The 20,848-nt window shown below is 40.4% G+C and overlaps 1 protein-coding gene across 3 annotated transcripts in view; it reads right to left on the reverse strand.

Moving 5' to 3' along the window:
* The window catches only part of pdss2 (prenyl (decaprenyl) diphosphate synthase, subunit 2), a 171,959-nt gene that overhangs the window by 11,174 nt on the left and 139,937 nt on the right, over nucleotides 1–20,848 (reverse strand). Inside the window, exons 8-9 of one of the 3 annotated variants that reach the window (XR_007957048.1) lie at nucleotides 7,259–7,294; nucleotides 3,396–3,476 (exon numbers count right to left, since the gene is read on the reverse strand). The exons of 1 other annotated variant lie outside the window; for it this stretch is intronic. Coding sequence is in view for 1 of the 2 variants with exons in the window: in XM_052025220.1 (XP_051881180.1) it covers nucleotides 7,259–7,294 (36 nt within the window). In the remaining variant the exon portion in view is untranslated. The remainder of the gene's footprint in view (nucleotides 1–3,395; nucleotides 3,477–7,258; nucleotides 7,295–20,848) is intronic. One more of the 3 variants, XM_052025220.1, reaches the window with a different exon arrangement.

The raw sequence follows: 20,848 nt of genomic DNA on the forward strand, positions 1-20,848 counted from the left end.
GGTCATTCAGCAGAACTTACAAATTTTATACAAAACAACTCAGAATTGAAATTTTATTTCTTGACAAGGCCAGAAAATTTAATCAGGTTAATGTAAACTATAGCTACTTAACACACTTGCTCAAAACGGGGTGCTTAAGGCAAATTGCAATAGGAAAGCAGAACCAAAATACCAGAGTTGCTGCAAAGCTGAAATAAAAGCAGAAAATGCTGGAGGTACTCAGTAGGCAGGCAGCACCTGCAGAAAGAGTAAAACAGTCCTCATATCAGATCAATGGTCTTTCATCAGAATTTGCCCAGTGATTCTCTCTCCACAGATGCTGTCTGGCTTGCTCAGTATTTCCAGCATTTTTGGTTTTATTTTAAAATTGAAAAAGACCTGTTATTAAGAATTTGAATAAATCCATCATTTGAAAAGTTTCTGTTAATTATATACAGATAAAACAGAAGGGAATAGCTTTCAGCCTATCCAGTTTGCACTGCACATAAGCAGTAGTACTATTCCTTTGCCCTCTTATTCCTCCTTATTCACCTTTGCTCTGACTAACTACCTAATTTATTATTAAAGGTTAACATAATCTTTGCCTTAATCACATACTCTGGGGTGCACTACACAGTCACACAAAATAAATCTCATAACTAAATCATAAATATAGCTCTTGTTCTAGATTCCACAATTATTGAAACTGATTATCTCTGTCACAATCCTTCATAATTTTAAATACTAAATTGTTCTTAATCTGTTGTTGGAATAATGACAAAGTCTGAACACAGTCTTTTATACTATAGTAATGGAAAGAGTAATAGGAAGATATTCATTAGTAACCAAAGAACCACTCTCATTTGCAGCTTCTGCATTAAAATTCGCCTTCTCACTTTTTCACCCATTTGCCTCTTCTGTGCAATCTTCACTAAAGTGTGATCTCAAAGTTCCAGCATAACTTAAGCTGATATATTTGTTCCCTTTCAACCACTTTGTCACAGAGCATTAAATATAATGAATTCCCACCTACACTATCAAAACCAGTTCTGTTCTGACTGAAGAAAGATTGTAGCAGGAAGCCCAATGTGTTCAGGGGCTTTACAGCCATGTCTCCTCTGTGAAGGGGGATGGACAGCTCAGTTTGCTTCCAATCTTTCTGCTATAAATGAGGTCTGCTTGAAGATGTTTTCATTTTAAATAATTCAGTGTTTAAAATCCTTCAAGGACACGGAAAAGTCAACCACATAAAACCACGTAGGACAAATGGTATTAAAATTACTGTGCAAAATGAACAACATAATAGAGTTACAATATCAGCAGCACTTATAAACTGTCCTTAATGTAAAAAGTGCTCAAAAGCATTTCACTCATGGAAATGGAATGAAGCAAAAAGACTGAGTGGGACAAAAAGTAGGGCTATTACAGTCACAGAACCAAATGATTCAAGGGATGCAGAGGAAGAAGTGATTGTAAAGATGAACAGGGTAGAACCTAGAAGGGTGTGTAAATGAATTCGTTTTGGTGAGCAGGCAACTAATCAACCCCATGGATGATGGGTACTGAGGTAATCAGTGAATGGGACAAGGCATAGGCAACCCAATTTTGGTCAATGGTGGAAGATGGGAGACCGGACAAGAGTGTTGGAAAAGTTTATTCTAGAGATGACAACAGCGTGAGTAGAGGCTGGCATGGAGGTGAGGATGCACCGTTAAAGTTCAGTCTGGCTTAGTCAAGTTTTTGATAGGTCCATTTTAAACAGTACAATTTCCAATTTATTTCTGCTTCTGTAGTGCAAGAATGGATTAGACAGTCAGTCTGTTGTTATCAATCTGCACTACAGCAACTATACAAACACAAGTGCTGCATTACAGCAGGTGCATGATCAAAATACTAACCTCTTTAAAAACAAAATTGTTTTACTCACAAAAATCTCACCTTACTGGGAAATACATTATCACCTTTTCTTCAATACTGAATTAGTATATTGGAACTCCCTATCTAATAGAATTTTAGGTATCCCTTCCCCACAGGGAATGCATCAGTTCAAAGCAGCACACTACCATCTTCTCTATCACTGGCCTTGTCAGTGACATCCACATCCATGTAGGAATAAAAACACAATGGGGAAAACTTTGCTGACTGGAGTCAGCAGGTTCAATCAGAATCGTCAGGTCCCAGGCACTGAAACTTCAGTCAGTCTCAGACTTCCACCCATATGCTGTCGAATGGAATTCTGAGACACTCAGAAGGAACAGATGGCCTTGCGTCAGCCACTGAACTCTGCTGCTGGATCCAAATGGAGTCCAACAGTGCAACTTCAGTCTTACTGAGGTTCCCCAGCATCAAGCTAGGGAAATTTCTTCTCAGATGCAACATGAGGCCTGTTTGCAACTACTCAGATGCACCATGAGGCCTCTGTGGTCTCCCCTACATTGGTGAGCAAGTGTGGCTTCCTCTACATTGGCGAGACCACAGACTAGGTGACCATTTCGCAGAACAATTGTGTTCCGTCCGTAACTGCAATCTGCATCACCCCATTGCCAGTCACTTCAACTCCCCCTCCCACTCCATCACAGATATGTCAGTTCTTGGCCTTTTCCACTGCCAGAATTCCAAGCACAAACTGGAGGAACAGCACCTCATTCTCCGTCTTGGAACCTTGCAGCCTAATGGCATGAACATTGAATTCTCCCACTTTAAGTAATCCCCACAAACTCCCGCCCAACCATGCCTCTTCCTTTCTTCCCTTTCCTCGCCTCTCTCTCTTCTTTCTATTCCCCCTTTTTTCCTCTTTACCTTTGACTCATCCCCCGATGGGTCGGCTCTCCCCTGCTCCCCCACATCTGCTTATCACTATCTCTTACTTGCATCTACCTATCACCACCCTGTGCCCACCCGCCTCCACTCTTTTGTCCACCTATCACTGCTCTGCTTTTCCCTCCTATCTATTGGGTTTCCCCTTTTCCTATCTTCAGTCTTGAAGAAGGGTCCTGACCCGAAATGTTGACCGCCTGCTTTTCTTCATGGATGCTGCCTGGCCTGCTGAGTTTCTCCAGCATCATAGTGTTTTTCATCTAGATTCCAGCATCTGCAGTCCTTTGTTTCTCAAGTTAAAGCTACTGCCCACTGTTTGTGAGCAATTATTAACAACTTTTTCTTTAAGCCGGTTCTCTTTTCCATGTATAATTCAACTGGATGGCTGAAAGCATGATCAATGTGAAGCTTTGGCATATTTTTGTGTCTAGGGGAGAAAAGATTGTTTTTGTACCTCTCTATAATTCTATTTGGTCTATATTTTAGAGATTCTCGGCTCTCCTGAGCAATTCATTCTTGTCAGCAAATGTGATTTTTATTATAAACCTACAAAACTTCAAAGTTCAAGCACAAAAAGAATAAGACTTCTGTCAGCTTACCATCTCTCAAGTCTGCTTTTCCCTTGTGGAAGTTGGAATAGGGAAGTAATTCTTTTAAAATTCTGTGCCTCTGAGTTTCATCTAGATATACATTTTAAAAATGCATCACTTTAAAGATCAAAAATCTAACAGGAAAAATGGTTCACTCATGGCAAACAAGAGAATTTAAAGGTAATATTAGGTCAAAGGAAGACTTATAAGATTGTCAAAAAAAAAGATGTAAGCCTGAGGATTCAGAAGGTTTCAGGATTCAGCAAAGAAGCACCAAGACATGAATAAGAAAAGGTAAAGTAGAATATGAAAGCAGTCAGTGAGAAACGAAAACAGATTGCAAAAGCTTCTATCGATATGTAAAAGAGAAAAGATTAACAAAAGTCAACATTGGAACCTTACAGACTGAGAAAAGAGAAATTATATTGGGCAATAAGAAAATGGCAATGAAATTAAACGACTATTTTGAATCTGTCTTCAGAGCAGACACAGAGGACCACTGGTTTAGTGTGAATGAGAAGCTCAAAGTAATTAGTATTAGCATAATCCTTGGTCCCCGAGATAAGGGACTGCAATAAAGGTTTAACAAATTGATTCCTGGGATGCAGGGGTGTGCCCTGTGAGGAAAGATTAAGCAGAATGTGCATATGCTTTCTTGAGTTTAGAAGAGCAAGAGCAAAATTCCTGCAGAGCTTGACAGGGTAGTTGCAGGGTTAATACTTCTTCTGGCTGGTGTGTCTAGAACCAGGCTCAAAAAAAAAGCTCAGCCATTCAGGACTAAGAGAAGAAGAAACTTCTTCACCAAGAGCATAGTGAAGCTTTGGAAATATAAAATTTAACAGTTATCAATAACCTGGGTCATAAACAGTTCTTGTAATGGTAGAGAATACCAAAACTGCAAAGGGCAACACTCATTGAAATCTGGGAATTGCAATCCAATTCCACGATCAATGTTCATCAATTATATCAGTTAACAATCTAACATCAACTGATCCCAAAACCCAACAATGGGGCAAAGAGGATTCTAAAATCTCGACCCATATAGATTTGAAGTACTGCAAGAAAGATTGAGTCTTAGAATAACTCACATCAGTTTGGTGGTTAATAGCTGCCAGAAATTCCATCCAAATCCTGTTATGGCTTCAAATGCTGAGATTTAAAATCCTCTCAAGTGTGCGTATCTACCATGGTTTGTTTAGAACTTCCTCATCCACAACATAACTAACAAAAAGATTGTATGATTATCTTAGGGACCAGGAATATTTCAACAAGGTGAATTTAAATCATAGTGCAACTTTGTATATGCTGCCAGTGCACTTAACAGAGTATCTGATGTTTCACCCACCCCTGAATCCTCCCTCATTAATGCCTTACAATTTTGTCATTTTCCTCTAACCAATCAATTCTTTCTAAAATCTGTCTCCATTAATTCCAGCAGGGGTCAGTGGTTTGAAATCAAAAATAAAATCTATTCAGAATAGGACTTTACTCGCCCACCATATTATCCAATTGACTCCTGAATGATTCATAGTCCTAGATCGTCCCACATCTCAAACTCTTGGTGTCCAGGAGCAGCTTCTTAGCTTTGCCCTGCATCACCTCCATGTTGTTAGAGTTTTCAGATATACTCTTTTGTCCCATCTAAGGTACAGTGATCAGAGAGCAGCATGGCCAGAAAATGGTCTCAGCATGACATCTTCTGATACACATTTTAATGGATGAGCAATGTGCAAAATATATCTATATTTGTTAAATGCATTGCTGTGGTCAACTGATAAAAAAATTTACACTCGGATCACAATCCCTGTTAGCTTCACTTTTAACTCTCTCTACACCATTGACAAATACTTGCTACGTTGTCTTATCTCCAGACAAAGCACACGGTCTTGTATTGAATTTCAACCACTACAGACTTTCCACTTACAACCATTAACAATTTCCTTCACATGCTCCTGCCTCCTTTTGACTATTGCTGCAGCTTTTCAGTTAACAAACCTCAGACTTGATAAGGTTGCTTTGGATGTCTGTCTAAGGGTTGCCAAAGGCACTGCATTTTACAAGATTCCTCATATCTAAGAGGAAACCAGCCTATCCCACATGATGTATATGCCAATTTTTCTGGATAGCCAATGGAGAAGTAGGCATGAGAATCCCTAGGGTAGCCCAAACACCATAAAAAAGTGTCTGGTGATGCAACCATGCAACTAACTGCAAATCTAGAAGCCCTACACCACATGATGAACAAGATTGTTTATATGGAGTGAGAGTTTAACAGCAAATCAGAGACAGAAGGACTTGGTTTCTTAAGAGGTAACTGTTGGCAGCCTTCAAAAGGTCTAGCCCACGTGAACAGGGATACAACTTGGTAAATCTTGGAATACAATGTTGGCAACTCTAGTTAGCACCTTGGCCTTTAGTGAAGTTGGGGCATCTGCAGTGGGCACAGGCATCCTTCAGACATCTCCCCAGCCCTACTTCTGCGGCCAGAATCTGTTGCTTTCTTTTTTCCAACCACATCCCTTATCTACACTCTGATTTCTATCACAGATTTCCCTTCTTCTCAGCTTCAGTAACAGTTATTTCTGTGGAATTTGACTGAAGACGGTTTGGAAGTCGAATAGACTTTAGCACTGTCCATTTGGAGCGTTAACCTCTTTGAACATTGAGTTTTGTTAGGCAAGATCAGATTTGGAGCTTTGGAGGATGAGGGATGATCTTATTGAAGTACAAAATCCTTAGGGGGCAGGGCAGAGTAGAAGTCATAATGTTTCCACTAGTGGCAGAATCTCAAACGGAACACAGTTACAAGTTTTTGGGGGGGGGGGGGGGGTCATTTAAAATTCGAGTGCATATGGACTTCTTGCAGAGAGTAGTGAATCTCAGGAATTGTCTACACCAGAAGATTGTGGAGGCATAATCAGTGGAAGGATCTAAAAAGCAAGTAGGTAACATTTTGAAAGATTAGGGAATTGAGGGCTATGGGGCACCTGTGCAGATGAGGCCTGGGGTGGATCAGCTATGATCATATTGAATGGCAGGGCAGGCTGGAGGTGGCCTATTCCTGTTCCCTTTTTCTTACATTCTTCTCCCCTTCTTATTATTCCCCTTTCACTCCCAGGATGGGTCTTATTGTTAGATTCTCACACTCACGCCTTTTGAAATTGCTACCCCACCCTATCACCTGGTGACGGCTTCCATTTATCAGGAGCATAAATATCAGATGTCGGAGGTAAGAAGTGTGACCCCTTTCCTGTTCAACCCCAAACCAGAGGTGCCAATGCAGGTTACAACTGCACTGCTGTTTCTTGCTCCCCTGCACCCCCATCGCACCGCCCCCCCCATCCCTCCAACACCCCTGGTAGAAATAATCAGCACAACAAGCAAAACGACCAACTTCTTTGCCTGTGTAGCACAAGAATACAGTACACAAATTTGCTCTACAACTTTGTTTATCACTTTGCTTTGCCACCTTTCTTTCTGTTGACCTTTAGCAAAGATTTAACAATGGGCAAAATGTCAAAGCTAATAGTGAGGAAAGGCTCTCAGAAAAGAAAGCTGAGATAATAGTGAATTCATTCTGTCATTCATGAGGGAAGTTCTTGGAATGGTTGAAGCAGAGAGAGTAGACAGAGCACTGATGGAACTCAAACACTTCTTCACTTACTAATTAATCAGAACTATATGACTACAATCAAAATACTAACAGTTAAGATGCAACAAAAAAATTAAAACTATGGGAAAATATTTTTCCTTTTGACACTAAGTACTTTTAATACAGTATGCAAAAATAACTCATTTTATTAGCACAACTAATCGTATTACTCTAACATATTAATATATTTAAATTATGTATCAAAAACTGATGGACGTACCTTGGCATAATCAGGTTGTTTTCCATTTACTTTGGTCTAAAAAAGATAAGCAATGATAAGTGGTAAGCACGGTGCATCAATGACTTGGCTACAATTTATTTAATGAACTGATTTTACTTAATTTGGTCATTGTTGCCCATCCTCATAAAAACTTCTGCTTTACCAAAGATCCTGCAGACTAGGTTTCTAAATTATAAAACTGAGAACAGCCCATTTATTTTGGATGAATTCCTTTAGGTATTCTGATAGAAAACTTAAACCTCAGTGGTGTATTTTGTGTCAAGAGCTATGCTCACATAAACTCTGCTGCCAAAATGGTCATGGAATCAAGGGCAACCAGAAGTAGTACACAAACAGAAAATACTGGAAATCCTCAGAGGTCATGTGATGCCTCTGGAAAGAGAAAAAGAATGTATGTATCAAGTCACTGACCTTTCATCAAAAACAGGGGTTCTGATGAAAGATCATTGATCTGAGACCACTGTTTCTCTCTCCACAGATGCTGCCTGGCCTGTTGGGTATCTCAGCATTTTCTGCTTTTATTCCTGAAAATACTGCAGATGCTGGAAATCAGAAGTAGAGGCCCTATTATTGATTAAAAAAAAACCTCCAAGTTTTGTTAAAAAGCTAAACAATTTCAAGTTTTATTCTGAATACTCTATGATCATTTACTGAATCAGCCTTTTGGCACCCTAAGCCAAAAACAAACTGCTGGAGGAAATCAGCAGGTCAGGCAGCATCTGTGGAGGCAAAGGGATGGTCGACATTTTGGGTTGAGACCCTGCATCAGGACTGAGAGCGTAGAGGGGAGATAACCGGTCTAAAGAGGGGAGAGGCTGCTAGGTGAAAGGTGGAACTGGATGAAGGGGGGGGGGGGGAAGATGGGCAGATGGGGCAGGAGGAGGGAGAAGTATTGAGACTGAGGCTGGTTGTTGATAGGTGGAACCAGATAAGGGAGGGATGATGGACAGGTGGGGGAGGGTAATGAATCTAAGTAACACGGGTGGGGTGGTGGTAGGATGGGAAAGGTGAACAAAGGGAGAGAGACCCTGGGCGGACAGGTGGTAGCTGGAAAGGAACACTGGGGATGTGGGTTATCTGAAACTGGAAAATTCAATATTCGTTGGGCTGTGCGCTATCTAAGTGGAATATGAAGTGCTGTTCTTCTAGCTTGCGTCTGGCCTCACCCTGGCAATGGAGAAGGCTGAGAACAGACAGCTCGGGATGGGAGTGGGAAGGGGAGCAACTGGAAGCTCAAGATGGCCGCTGAGGACAGAGTGCAGGAACTCCAGAGTGCAAACCGATCACCTCGTCTGTTCTTAGTTTTCACAAATGTAGAGGAGGTCACATCGTGAGCAATGAATGCAGTAGACAAGGTTGGAGGAGGTGCATGTGAATCTCTGCCTCACCTGGAAGGGCTGTTTCGGTGTCAGGGTAATGGTGAGGGTAGGGACAAGTGTTGCACCTGCTACGGTTGCAGAGGAAAGTGCCAGGGGATGGGGAGGAGTGGCTGGGAAGGATTGAGCAGACCAGGGACTCTCAGAAAGGAGGAAGGAAGGGAGAGAAAGAAGAGAAGATATGGCTGGCAGTTGTATCCCATTGGAGTGGCTCAAGTGGCAAAGGGTGATAAGCTGGGTGCAGAGGCTAGAGGGGTGAATGGCAAGGACCATGGGAAGTATGTTTGTTCTGTCTGGGGGGGGGGTGGTGGTGTGGGTGAGAGCAGACATGCAGGAAATGGAGATGCTGCTTGACCCACTGAGTTCCTCCAGCCATTTGTTTTTTGCTCCAAATTCCAGCATCTGTAGTTCCTTGGGTCCCTTTCGCATCCTTCTTTCTTGTGGCTCACTATTGGTGACTATCGCTGACAATCAACACAAGCGCAACTCAAGGATGCGTGCTTAGCCCACTGCTCTACTCTCTCTACACTCATGACTGTGTGGCTAGGCACAGCTCAAACGCCATCTATAAATTTGCCGAATTTTTTTGTTGGCAGAATCTCAGGTGGCGACATGGAGGCGTACAGAAGTGAGATAGATCGGCTGGCTGAGTGGTGTCACAACAACCTCACACTCAACATCAGCAAGACCAAGGAATTGATTGTGGACTTCAGGAAGGGGAAGTTAGGAGAGCACACACCAGTCCTCATTGAGGGGTCAGCGGTGGAAAGGGTGAGCAGCTTCAAGTTCCTGGGCGTCAACATCTCAGAGGATCTATCCTGGTCTATCACAAAGGTGGCACACCAGTGGCTCTACTTCATTAGGAGTTTGAGGAGATTTGGTATGTCAACAAAGTCTCTTGCATATTTCTATAGATGTACAGTGGAGAGCATTCTGACTGGTTGCATCACCGCCTGGTATGGAGGCTCCAATGCACAGGATCACGAGAGGCTGCAGGGGGTTGCAGACTCAGCCAGCTCCATCATGGGCACAACCCTCTCCACCATCGAGGGCATCTTCAAGAGGCGGTGCCTCAAGAAGGTGGCACCCATCATTAAGGACCCTCACCATCCGGGACACGTCCTCTTCTCATTACTACCATTAGGGAGGAGGTACAGGAGCCTGAAGACCCACACTCAACGTTTCAGAAACAGTTTCTTCCCTGCCACCATCAGAATTCTGAATGGTCCATGAACTCTACCTCGTTATTCCTCTTTTGCACTATTTTATGTATTTATTTTCTGGTAACTTATCATAATTTTTATGTCTTGCACTGTACTGCTGCCACAAAACAACAAATTTCACGATGTACATCAGTGATAATAAACCTGATTCTGATTGGCTTCAGCTGGTTTCTGCTCTGTGCAATTGCCTTGTATTTTTAAAACCCTCCAGACTTCCCTCTTCCCTTAAAACCTTCACCAAGCTTTTTGGTTGCCTAGTCCTAATCTTTCCTTTCCAGCTGCTTACTTGTGAAGTGCTTTGGAATGATCATAATCTAAATTTGTTGTATACAAATATGTTACTGTTTATTTAAATTTCATTTGATCCTGAATCTATTTTGAAAATACCAAAAAAAGTTCTTGCATAAACCTGCAGAGCAAAAACCATCAACTGCAATTAAATACAAATACTGAATTATGTAGATTTTGCTGTATAAAACATTCTTTTTTGAAAGGAATATTTATATTTAGCTTCACCAAGTCCCCACTGCTGCTGTCCATTACCTTCAATCAAGAGTGAGCTACTGTTGACTTTTTCACAGCTGCTGTCAGTGTCCATATTGGGAAGGCAGGTGGTTCTCTTCTGCAGGGCTGAATTGTTTTGTTCAACCTTCCCTTCCCCCCATCCACCCAAAAAAAGTCAAAACTTTCATCCACTGCAATGCAATGGACTGGGACTGAATTTAAGCTTTGACAATGGGAAACTGCCGAGTAATCATGGTAATATTAAAATGTGTAAACTATGTGTAAGGCTGACTGTGCAACTCATTTAAGCACCACCCAGTTCTCATAAATATTTGATAATCTATATGTTGAAACAAGTCCTGGTTGGTGAAAATATATATTCCAATAAGTGTCCCATAAGAAATACTTTTAGGAATCCTTAACCCAGCCCCACTCATGGATCATCAAAAGTCAACATCCACAACTGAAATTGCCTGAAGTGAGAAGATGGGTTATATTGTTAGAAGAATTGATTTATGCTGTTTTGGCTTAGGCGACGGTGGATACTACTGGAGGTTTATTCTGCATTTAGGCCTTATCATGCCCGGCCTTAGAGAGTGTAAATGCCAAAGAACAAAAGTGAAGAGATCACTTTTCGTTTTCTCACCCCAAAGTACTTCAGTTATGTTTCCAAAGTCATCAAATTTAGCCATTTTGTACATTGCAAGCTTTTAAGAAAAGCAACAAAATAAACAAAGGGTTAATTGAAACAAAGAGTTAACTTAGAGCATGGATCAGTACATGGAACTATGATATTGTGGCCATTATAGGACTGGATGCTTAATGTTCCAGGGTTGCGATGTTTTAGAAAAGATAGAGGAGGTGGTAAAAGAGGTGGGGGGTGGGGAGAGAGTTGCGCTATTAATCAGGGAGAATATCACAGCTGCACTCAGAGGTGACATAATGGGAGGGCTCATCCACTGAGTCTATATGGGTAAAACTCAAAAATAAGAAAGGTGTATTCATTCTGATGGGATTATACTACAGACCTCCCAGTAGCCACCGTGACATTGAGGAGCAGATATGCTGATGAAAATAAATGCTGAGAAATGCAGTGTTACATTTTGTTAAGAACTTGGAGTTTAAATCAGCCAAGTGTGAGGTGTTGCACTTTGGAAGATCTAGTGTAAAGGGACTGTAAAGGCAGGGCCCTTAACAGTGTTGATATATAGAGGGATCTTGGGGTCCAAGTCCATAGCTCCCTGAAAGTGGCTGCACAGGGTGGTAAAGGTGGCATATGGCATGCTTGCCTTTGTCAGTCGAGGTATTGAGTTCAAGGGTTAGGAAGCCATGTTGCAGCTTTATAAAACTCTAGGTAGGCCGCATCTGGAGTATTGCATTCAATTCTGGTCGCCCCCTTGTAGGAAGGATGTGGAGAGGGTGCAGAAGAGGTTTACCAGGATGCTCCTGGATTAGAGGGCATGTGTTATGAGGAGAGGTTGGACAAACTTGAGTTGTTTTCTCTGGAATGGTGGACGCTGAGGGGGGACTTGATAGAAGTTTATAAGATTATGAGAGGTATAGATAGAGTAGACAACTGGTATCTTTTTCCCAGGGTCGAAATGTCTAAGACTAGAGCGCATATATTTAAGGTGAGAGGGGGCAAGTTCAGAGGACATATGCAGGGCAAGTTTTTGTTTTACGCAGAGAGTGGTGGGTACCTGGAATGCACAGCCAGGGGTGGTGGTGGAGCAAACACGATAGAGGCTTTCAAGAGGTTCTTAGGTAGGCACAGGAATGTGCAGAGAATGGAGGGTTATGGACATTGTGTAGGCAGAAAGGATTAGTTAGGCATTTAATTACCAGTTTAATTAGTTTGGCATAACATTGTGGGCTGAAGGCCCTGTTCCTGTGCTGTACTGTTCTTTGATTTATGATGGTGTTGGTTAAAGGATAAATATCATCCAGCACATTGAGAAAATTGCTTCACTCCTATTCAATGGGTGCCATCCACCTTAACAGAGGAATGAACCTACCATTGAAGTACATAACCTTTATCTGTGCAGTGTTACCTCAGCATTAAACTGAAGCATCTGCCTTGATTATAGGTTGAAGCATGGAAGGTGAATAAGAGTTCTATATTCTGTGATGTGGAACAAGCAACACTTGAGTGGATGATGTAAAATTTAATTTTGTTGTTTTCTTTTTTTAATATTTATTCTCTGGAATAAAACATGCTTCTGATAGAAATACCAAAAATACAAAATGATTTGAAACACCTGAAAGGATTGTGGAAATGGTACAACAGCTTGGATTCATTGAAACAAAGTATCTGCCATTTACCTTACTGCTTATTAACATGCAGTGAAAACACAGCACTGAACAAACTGCTATAACACATTGGCTTAATAAGTATACACAGAATTAAGATGCAATCCTGGGCATGTAATTAAAGTGGTGCTCTAGGTACATATCATCAAACTAATTATCCTAAAATGCCATGTTGTTCCTTTACAAATTTGAGCTGGATTTTATTGTATGGAAGTATTCATACAACATGCAACCCTGGTGACACAACATATCTTTTACATTCCCTATGTGCTGGAACCAAGTCCTCTCAAACATATAATGAGAAATCTCACAATTGAGACCCCAGATCTACTTACCCCAGAAACAATGAATTATAGAATCATTATACCTCTTCAATAAATTCAATTAGGTTAGCAGAGCACAAATTACCTTTAACAAATTGATACTCTGTCCTCTATTATCTCAAACTTGTCCAAGTGCCTTTTATGCTTTCCTTAATTATTGCTTCCTTACCACCAAGGTTAAGTTGTCTAGTCTGTGATAGCTCTTACACTCTTTTTTGAATAAATATGTCATATAAGCCATTTTCCAGTCCTCTGGTATCTTTTTTGTATCTTTGGGAAGATTATGGCAACCCCTCCAGCCATCTCCATTTGCAATTCTATCAACAACCCAGGATATATACCACCCAACACTTACTTTTCACTCTGTCTATACCTCTCGCTGTCTTGGTGAAGCAGCCAGCATAATCAAAGACTCCACCCACCCAGGTCATTCTCTCTTCTCTCCTCTTCCATTGGGTAGAAGATACAGGAGCCCGAGGACGAGTATCACAAGACTTAAGGACAGCTTCTTCCCCACTGTGATAAGACTGTTGAACGGTTCCCTTATACAATGAGGTGGACTATGACCTCACGATCTACCTTGTTGTGACCTTGCACCTTATTGCATTGCACTTTCTCTGTAGCTGTGACACTTTACTCTGTACTGTTATTGTTTTTACCTGTATTACATCAATGCACTCTGTACTAACTCAATGTAACTGCACTGTGTACTGAATTGACCTGTATGATCGGTTTGTAAGACAAGTTTTTCACTGTACCTCAGTACAAGTGACAATAATAAACCAATACCAATACCTATTTTCATTCCATCTCTTATCTCCACTACCCCCCTTTTTATTGATGTTTTGGACACATCCTCTTGCTTGGTAAAGACCCATACAAAGTACTTTTCGAGTCAAGTATTACTTGCCTGGGCCTGCTGCCCTGAATTACTCCCTGTGATTTCCCTGCGCCTATACTTACCAGGCTCCGACATGGAGGGCCTAACTTGCTAATCCTTAGCATCACACACTCTATGTGTAGAATCTCTGAACTTGAAATGCTCTGAAAGATTTAATAGATGGAAAAGCTCCAACTCCAATTATTCCAGCTGTAAAAGCTGTGAGGGTGATTAAATAGATTTTAATATTCAGAAATATGTACCAGCTACTAAGCTGATATAAATGATTTAACATTTTTAATTACTGAAGTAGAAAACAAAAATTTAAAATATTAAAACAAAATAATTTTAAAAAGGGACGTACTTTGCATCACAAAGATAGCTTTATAATCCCTATTGAAATTGATGGGATTAGGATCCACGGGAAGGCAAGTTTTCAATATGGTGAAGAAGCGCATCTCAACAAGAATGAACTCCATTAGCAGAGTGAAATGACAGATTTGAAGCTCAGAATCCAAGACTTTCATGTGTGATGATACTTGCATGGATGTCCCAGACATGTTTCCACTTAAATCTGCTGGTATTTACCAATAAGATCTGGCATTCAAGAATTCCAGCCAAACCCTCTGACTCTGTGCATTGATCAATTTCCTGGTCCTTAACTGGGCCCAACCTTCCTCTTGCTAGTCACTTACCTTTTATATGTCCAAAATTACTTTCATGTGAACTGATATTCTCTGCTCAAATTCACATACTGCAGTGATTTTTTCAGCATGAAAATGCTGTTCCCTGCATATCAGTGTGTGTGTTCATCCTGGCTGGACAGCAGAGTTATGTGTTGCATCTACTTTGCCATCAAGTAACACTGGACTGGATCACACTGACAACAAGCCAACTGCTCCATTGTGAACTACCAGCTCACCACAGAGTGCATGTCAGTAGAGTTCCAAGTGAGAACAGCAACGAATAAGTATGGAATGCACTGGAAGTAAGATGGTGACACAGTTGACCTCTTGTTCCAAAGATGGACTTAGCACCAAGTTCAGTAGCAGTTCTGTAGGTACTGAGCTTAAAGTCCCATTCATTTGAATGGGGTAGCTGAGCTTAACTAGACAGGTAATTTGTTAATTTATTTTAATATTGTTTATAATTAATTTACATTTGAGATGTAGGTTTACATTTATTTATTTTAAACTTTCATTAATATATTTCAATCTTTTTTCAACTGTTTCTGAAAGTCTGTGATCAGAATGGAAAAGGACTTTTGCAGTAAAAGGCTTCAGGGACCATTAGGACTCACAATGGGCAGGGTCTTGATGTCTGCTCCACCTCATGTAACAAACACAGCAGTGAGGCCAGCAGAATGAAAGTTAAATGCAATAGGGGCCATCTCATAAGAAACAAATGTGAGGCATGAGCCAGGATGAGAATGATTCAGCCCAATGTCTGTGACAGTCATCTGCCAGCTTAACATCTCAATGTGTCAACAGTGTGCTGCTTTGCAAAATACAATCACAAAATAATTTGCATTAAAGCTTTTGTAAAGACATTGTAAATTGGCAACAAGGATGGCAGCTTTTCTTCAGAATCACTGAAGGATATCGATTGACAAGTTTTAGACGAGCTCGTAACACCAAAACTTGATTTTTTGTTTCCCTGTGATCCCTCATATGGAGTCTCATCTTTCTAAAGCCTCCACGTGTATTGACAAGAGTGCATAGCACAGCAAGGCTTGGAGGCAAAAGTCAGTGGCAATAATATCACCGGACTATCACACACACCAAGTTTAGCCATGTCACTGTTAAATATAAGTGGGACAATGTGATTGCCCCAAATGGTCATATTGGATGCCCAGACACATTGTGAGCTGGCTCAAGAACCATTCAGCTTGTATATCCGAAAAATGAACATATTCTTTTATATTCTTGATATTGTGAAAATGGTGCAACATGCAACCATTAAGAAAAAAAGCAACACTAGGCCAGGAGTATTAGACACACTGATGAATCTTCTTACAACAAACACAGCAACAAATGTCTTGACTAATGTTTGGCATTAGGATCCAGAAGCAGGATGAAATAATTAGTGAGCTAATTATTTCATTATAGTATTTACCTTTACATTGTAATTTTGGTGTCCTTTTAGATCACACCTTGTGCAATAGGCTTGTGTGCAGACCAGTTGATAAGCAAATTCAGGCAAATCTGTTGAGCACACAAAACCTGACATTCAGACTTGCATGTGAAACTGTTGTGTCGATGGACATGCATACTTCAGCACAAATTCACCACAAATGACTGCTTTGGAGCTGTAGTGAAGTTCAAGGCCTTGGCTTCAGTCAGCTGCTATTACTGCAATGGTAATCACTCATCCTGGTCTTGTCAGTTTAGAACAGTTAAGTATTTCAGTTGCCAACTGAAAGGTCATACTTCAACAGCCTGCAGATCTAAGGTGAAGACAAAAAAACACTAATTTCAGTGCCAATTCAAAGTGACAACAAAAAGGAGGACTTTGTAGTCCAGAATGAAAACTAGGTTTGTTCAATATTTATGCCATTAGCGATGCCAGCAACAGACAGGTGTTGATGAATCCTAGAGACTATCTGATAATCCTACAGACTATTTGATAATAAATCAAGGTACTCACTGCAGCAAGTTCAGCCAACTACAGTTGTTGGAACCCACCAATGCACTGAAAACACACTCTGGTAATGTTTTACAGACATCAGAGGAAATGAAGAGTGCAATGTTACACAACCAACAGTGATAACCACGCATTATTAAAGAAAACCATGAAAGCTGGTGAACTTTAACAAGAAAGGGCTGACCGAGACAACTCAGGGTTCAAGGTATTCACAAAATTGGACGTCTCCCATACCTACACACATTTGTGGAAGAAGGTCAACCATCAACATGCATGAAAGGCTCTACTCATTCACAAGGTTACCCTATGGATTTAAGTCTTTCCTTTGCAAAGAGTGGATCATTGCTTGTGTAACCAAGATGATCTGTTCATTGACACAAGCACAGGAAAAGAAAATCTTCTGATCTTGGAGGAAGTGCTCAGGAGATTACGTGAGCATGATGTGAAGTTGAAGCAAAGCCAATGAAAGTTTTTGCAATAAGCATTAGTGTACTTTGGTTTGAAGGTTTATACCAGTAAAGTATTTCCAGCGAAGGAAAAAGTAGAGCACCTTGATAATGTGTTAAATACTAAAAACGTAAGGATGGTGTAATATTATGGATAGTTTCTTCCAGATCTTGCGACAGTGCTCAGAGAATTGCATCAATTGTTGAAAAACTATGTGAGTTGGATGTGGAACAATAAGAATAAATGCAAGAAAATGCAAGTGAAGCTCTTTGTTCATTATCTTACTACAAACATGTGATTTTTTCAAGTTATGGTGTCAGTGCAGAAATAAGTCATGTGATAAGCAAGAGAAACCTATTGCGTTCACTTCAACAACGAATGAACAGTGTTATGCACAACTCGAGAAGGAAGCTCTTGGAGCAGTGTTTGCAATCAAGACATTCCATCAGTCTTTACTAAGCAGATCCTTTACCCTAGTAATAATCATCTTCTTAGGCAGTCCTTCGGGATGGAAGATGACTTCCTTCCATTCCAGTTCTGTGGATTCCAAGTTGGCTTATGAGCTCAAGGTGGAGTCTGTAGACAGCCACAGATGGGGAGGATGACTTTGATGGGATAGGTGGGTGGATAGTTTGGGAGTTGATACACTTCTTCTGTCATTTTTTTTGCTGGCTTCTGCATGTTCCCAAAGAGACTCAAGGTTCTGAATGCCATCCCAAATGCTTCTTCTACAGTTTGAGTGCTATGGCCAGAGATTCCCATGAGTCAGTGGGGATGTAATACATTTTCAAGGAGGCTTTGAGAACATCCTTGAATCATTTCCTTCGTCCACCTGTGATCTCTTGCCAAGATGAAGCTCCAAACAGTTGTGTCTGTGGATTCTGGTCTCTGGCATGCAAACGATATGGCCTGCCAATAGGAGTCAACTGAGTGCAACTTGGACCTGAATGCTGGGAATGTTGGCCTGGGAGTGAACACTGGCATTGGTTCATTTATCTTACCAGAGGATTTGGAGAATTTTGCGGTAATACATCATAAACCACAACCAGGAATATTAGATGCCAAATCAGTAATATAAGGGCTGGCATCAAGGTGGCAAAGATAGGCAATCCCATCTCAGTGTCACAACACTAATGAGTACAGTTCTAAGCAGAATGTTCTGTTAATAGAAGCCATGTGAGAACTCTAAGGCTAAAACAAAAATATGATCAACATATTAAAATGCAATTAGTGAGGTCATTTCAGTAACTGCATACAAAACTGCAATCAAGGCCCAGAAAGAGTCAATACTGCAAAGAATCAATTAACAGATATTGAATGGATGTACAAAATTTCACTGTACAGACAAGGAACTGAAACAATTTCATAATCATCAGAATGAGCTGTCATGTGAGCAAGAGTGCAAGAAGTTGGGTTATGGATTGGTAATAGCTATTACTTTGAGAGAAAAGATCAGAGCCAAACTTCATACCGAACACACAAGAATAGTCAGTTTGACAGTAATTGCAAGCAGCTCATTGACAGCCCAGTTTTGACAATAACCTTGGTCTTTGGTAAACAAACACTGTATTTGCCAAAGTAACTGAAGAAAAAAAACCTTTGCAGTCTTGGTCACTTTTTCCAGAGTACACGAAGACTTCAGAGTACAAAGGGAAGACAATTTCCTGGTACTGAGGCCTCCCAACAACTCACAATGCCTTCACCAGGAGGACAGCTCACCACCATATTCAAGGGCAATTAGTGATGGGCAATAAATGTTGGCCTTAGCAGCAATGCCAAAATCCCAAAAAATTGATAAATAACAAAGAACAATGATCCATAATCACCACTGGATTAAAGCGCAATAGACATATCACTATTGAGCATACTATAGAGGCGTTGAGGTCTATGTGCATGTCATGGTTTACTCAAAGAGCTAATTTCTGATGATGACCCTTAGTTTCAAACTCCTCTGTTTGCCAACTTAAAGATATGGAATAGTTAAGGTTACCCTCAAAAGTAAGTGCTGCAGAGTTTTTAAAAATTCACATGAAACATTGCTTGTCCAAGTTCTTGCTGAAGTACAGAACAACTTTGCACACAAGGGTGTACTCCCGCAGCAACACGCACAAAATGCTGGAGGAACTCAGCAGGTTAGGCAGCATTTATGGAGTGAAATAAGTGGGCCTTGACCCAAAACATTTGTTTGTTTCCCTCTATAGATGCTGCTTGACTTGCTGGGTTTCTTCAGCATTTTGTGTGTTCCTGCAGAATCCAGCATCTGCAGAATCTCTTGCGTACTCCTGCAGGACTTGCTTGAATCTTGTTCAACTAAACTTGGCTTCTTGCTTGAAGAGAAGTAGTTGAGGAAAGAATGTCACCATGAAATTAATCAGAAAGAATACCGATTCATACTCTTAGCCCAACTAGCAAGTTGAACTCTTAGAAGTGGGAGATAGGAACCACAATTGAGGTTTGCAAAATAGTGGGATATTAGATGGAACTTGGTGACAAAATCTGAAGAGTTCGTGCAGATCAATGATTTCTTATTACTGATGAACAAAGTCCAGATAGTGAACCACTTGATCTTGAAGTTGTACTCACGTTGAATCCAGTGTGGACTCCAAGAAGTGAAGAATCAAATCCAAGATAGGCTAAGAGTATTTAGATCCAGAACTAAAATCTTCAGAAGGCGATTCAATACCAAAACCTGAAAACCAGTTACTGGACTAGATTTAAAGTTGTTTTTCATTAAAATGTTTATATAGTAATATACTTGGGCCTCACAACTGTATTATGAAGAGGGGAGCAGCGTGGTACAACTTTATTCCCTGTGAATCCATGTGTGCTTACTGTTGTTCTGAATGGAGAGTAATGTGGAGTGGCTGCTTTGTAGCAAAGTGACAATGTTGTAAACGGTATGAAACATTCAAGCTGTCAGCTTAAAGTCTCAAATGTAAATAGTTTAAGTGCACTCTACTGTAAAATAACACTCCTTTTATATACCGTGCCTTGTTCCTTTATGAAGAAATATGCCTTTTATTTTAATTGCAATTCCATTCTCATATTCTCTTGTTGCCAATCTTACTTTGTTTCTAATCCTTCTTCTCAGCTTCTCACTTTAATTTTTCACCTGATGTGCATCATAGAGCACATTTATTATATTTCATTATATTTCTCATTTCTTTTCTCTTGGTATAAAAGTTTTCATTATTCTGTGCTGTAGGGCCACAGTAACAGATCAGAAATTGAGAGAACAACTTAGTTCTTTCAATCTGCAGGCTCTCACACGAGCAATCAAAAGGTCCATAAGAAATCCCATCTCATGAGTCCTCTATCAACTTCAGAAAGACATTTAAAAAACATTATTGAAGTATAGGAAACAATATGCTTCATATAGACATTCCAAACCAGATCCAAATGCGTTTGTTGCTAATAGCTGAAGCTCTAAAGGGAATGTTGACTCTCCGGCACCAATAGTCATCAAATATTTGAGCATCAAATTAAATATAAAATATAAAAGGAACACAAAAGAAACACAGAATGATACAAATAATTCTCTTGATTCTTTCTTTGAATTTCATTCTTTCAACTTCATCTCTCTGCACATATAAACTCTCCTACTCCTGTTCATGACCACTCCTTTGATCTTGCCATTTACACTGTCTTGTTATTCCAATTGTACCCATCACTGAAAAGGATATATCTGATCACTTGCTGCTTTTATTTCCCAACTTTACTCTCTTCCTCCCTTCAAACCTCTTTCAATATTTGTTTCTAAAGTACACAATTTCAATTTTGTTTTATCATTGCACAATTACCAAGCCTTGGAATCAGACTAATCTGCTAAATTATCTCTGTCCAATAACTTTGATGACCTGGAC

This window comes from Pristis pectinata, chromosome 10 (assembly GCF_009764475.1).
Source record: "Pristis pectinata isolate sPriPec2 chromosome 10, sPriPec2.1.pri, whole genome shotgun sequence".
Classification (NCBI taxonomy): Eukaryota; Metazoa; Chordata; class Chondrichthyes; order Rhinopristiformes; family Pristidae; genus Pristis; species Pristis pectinata.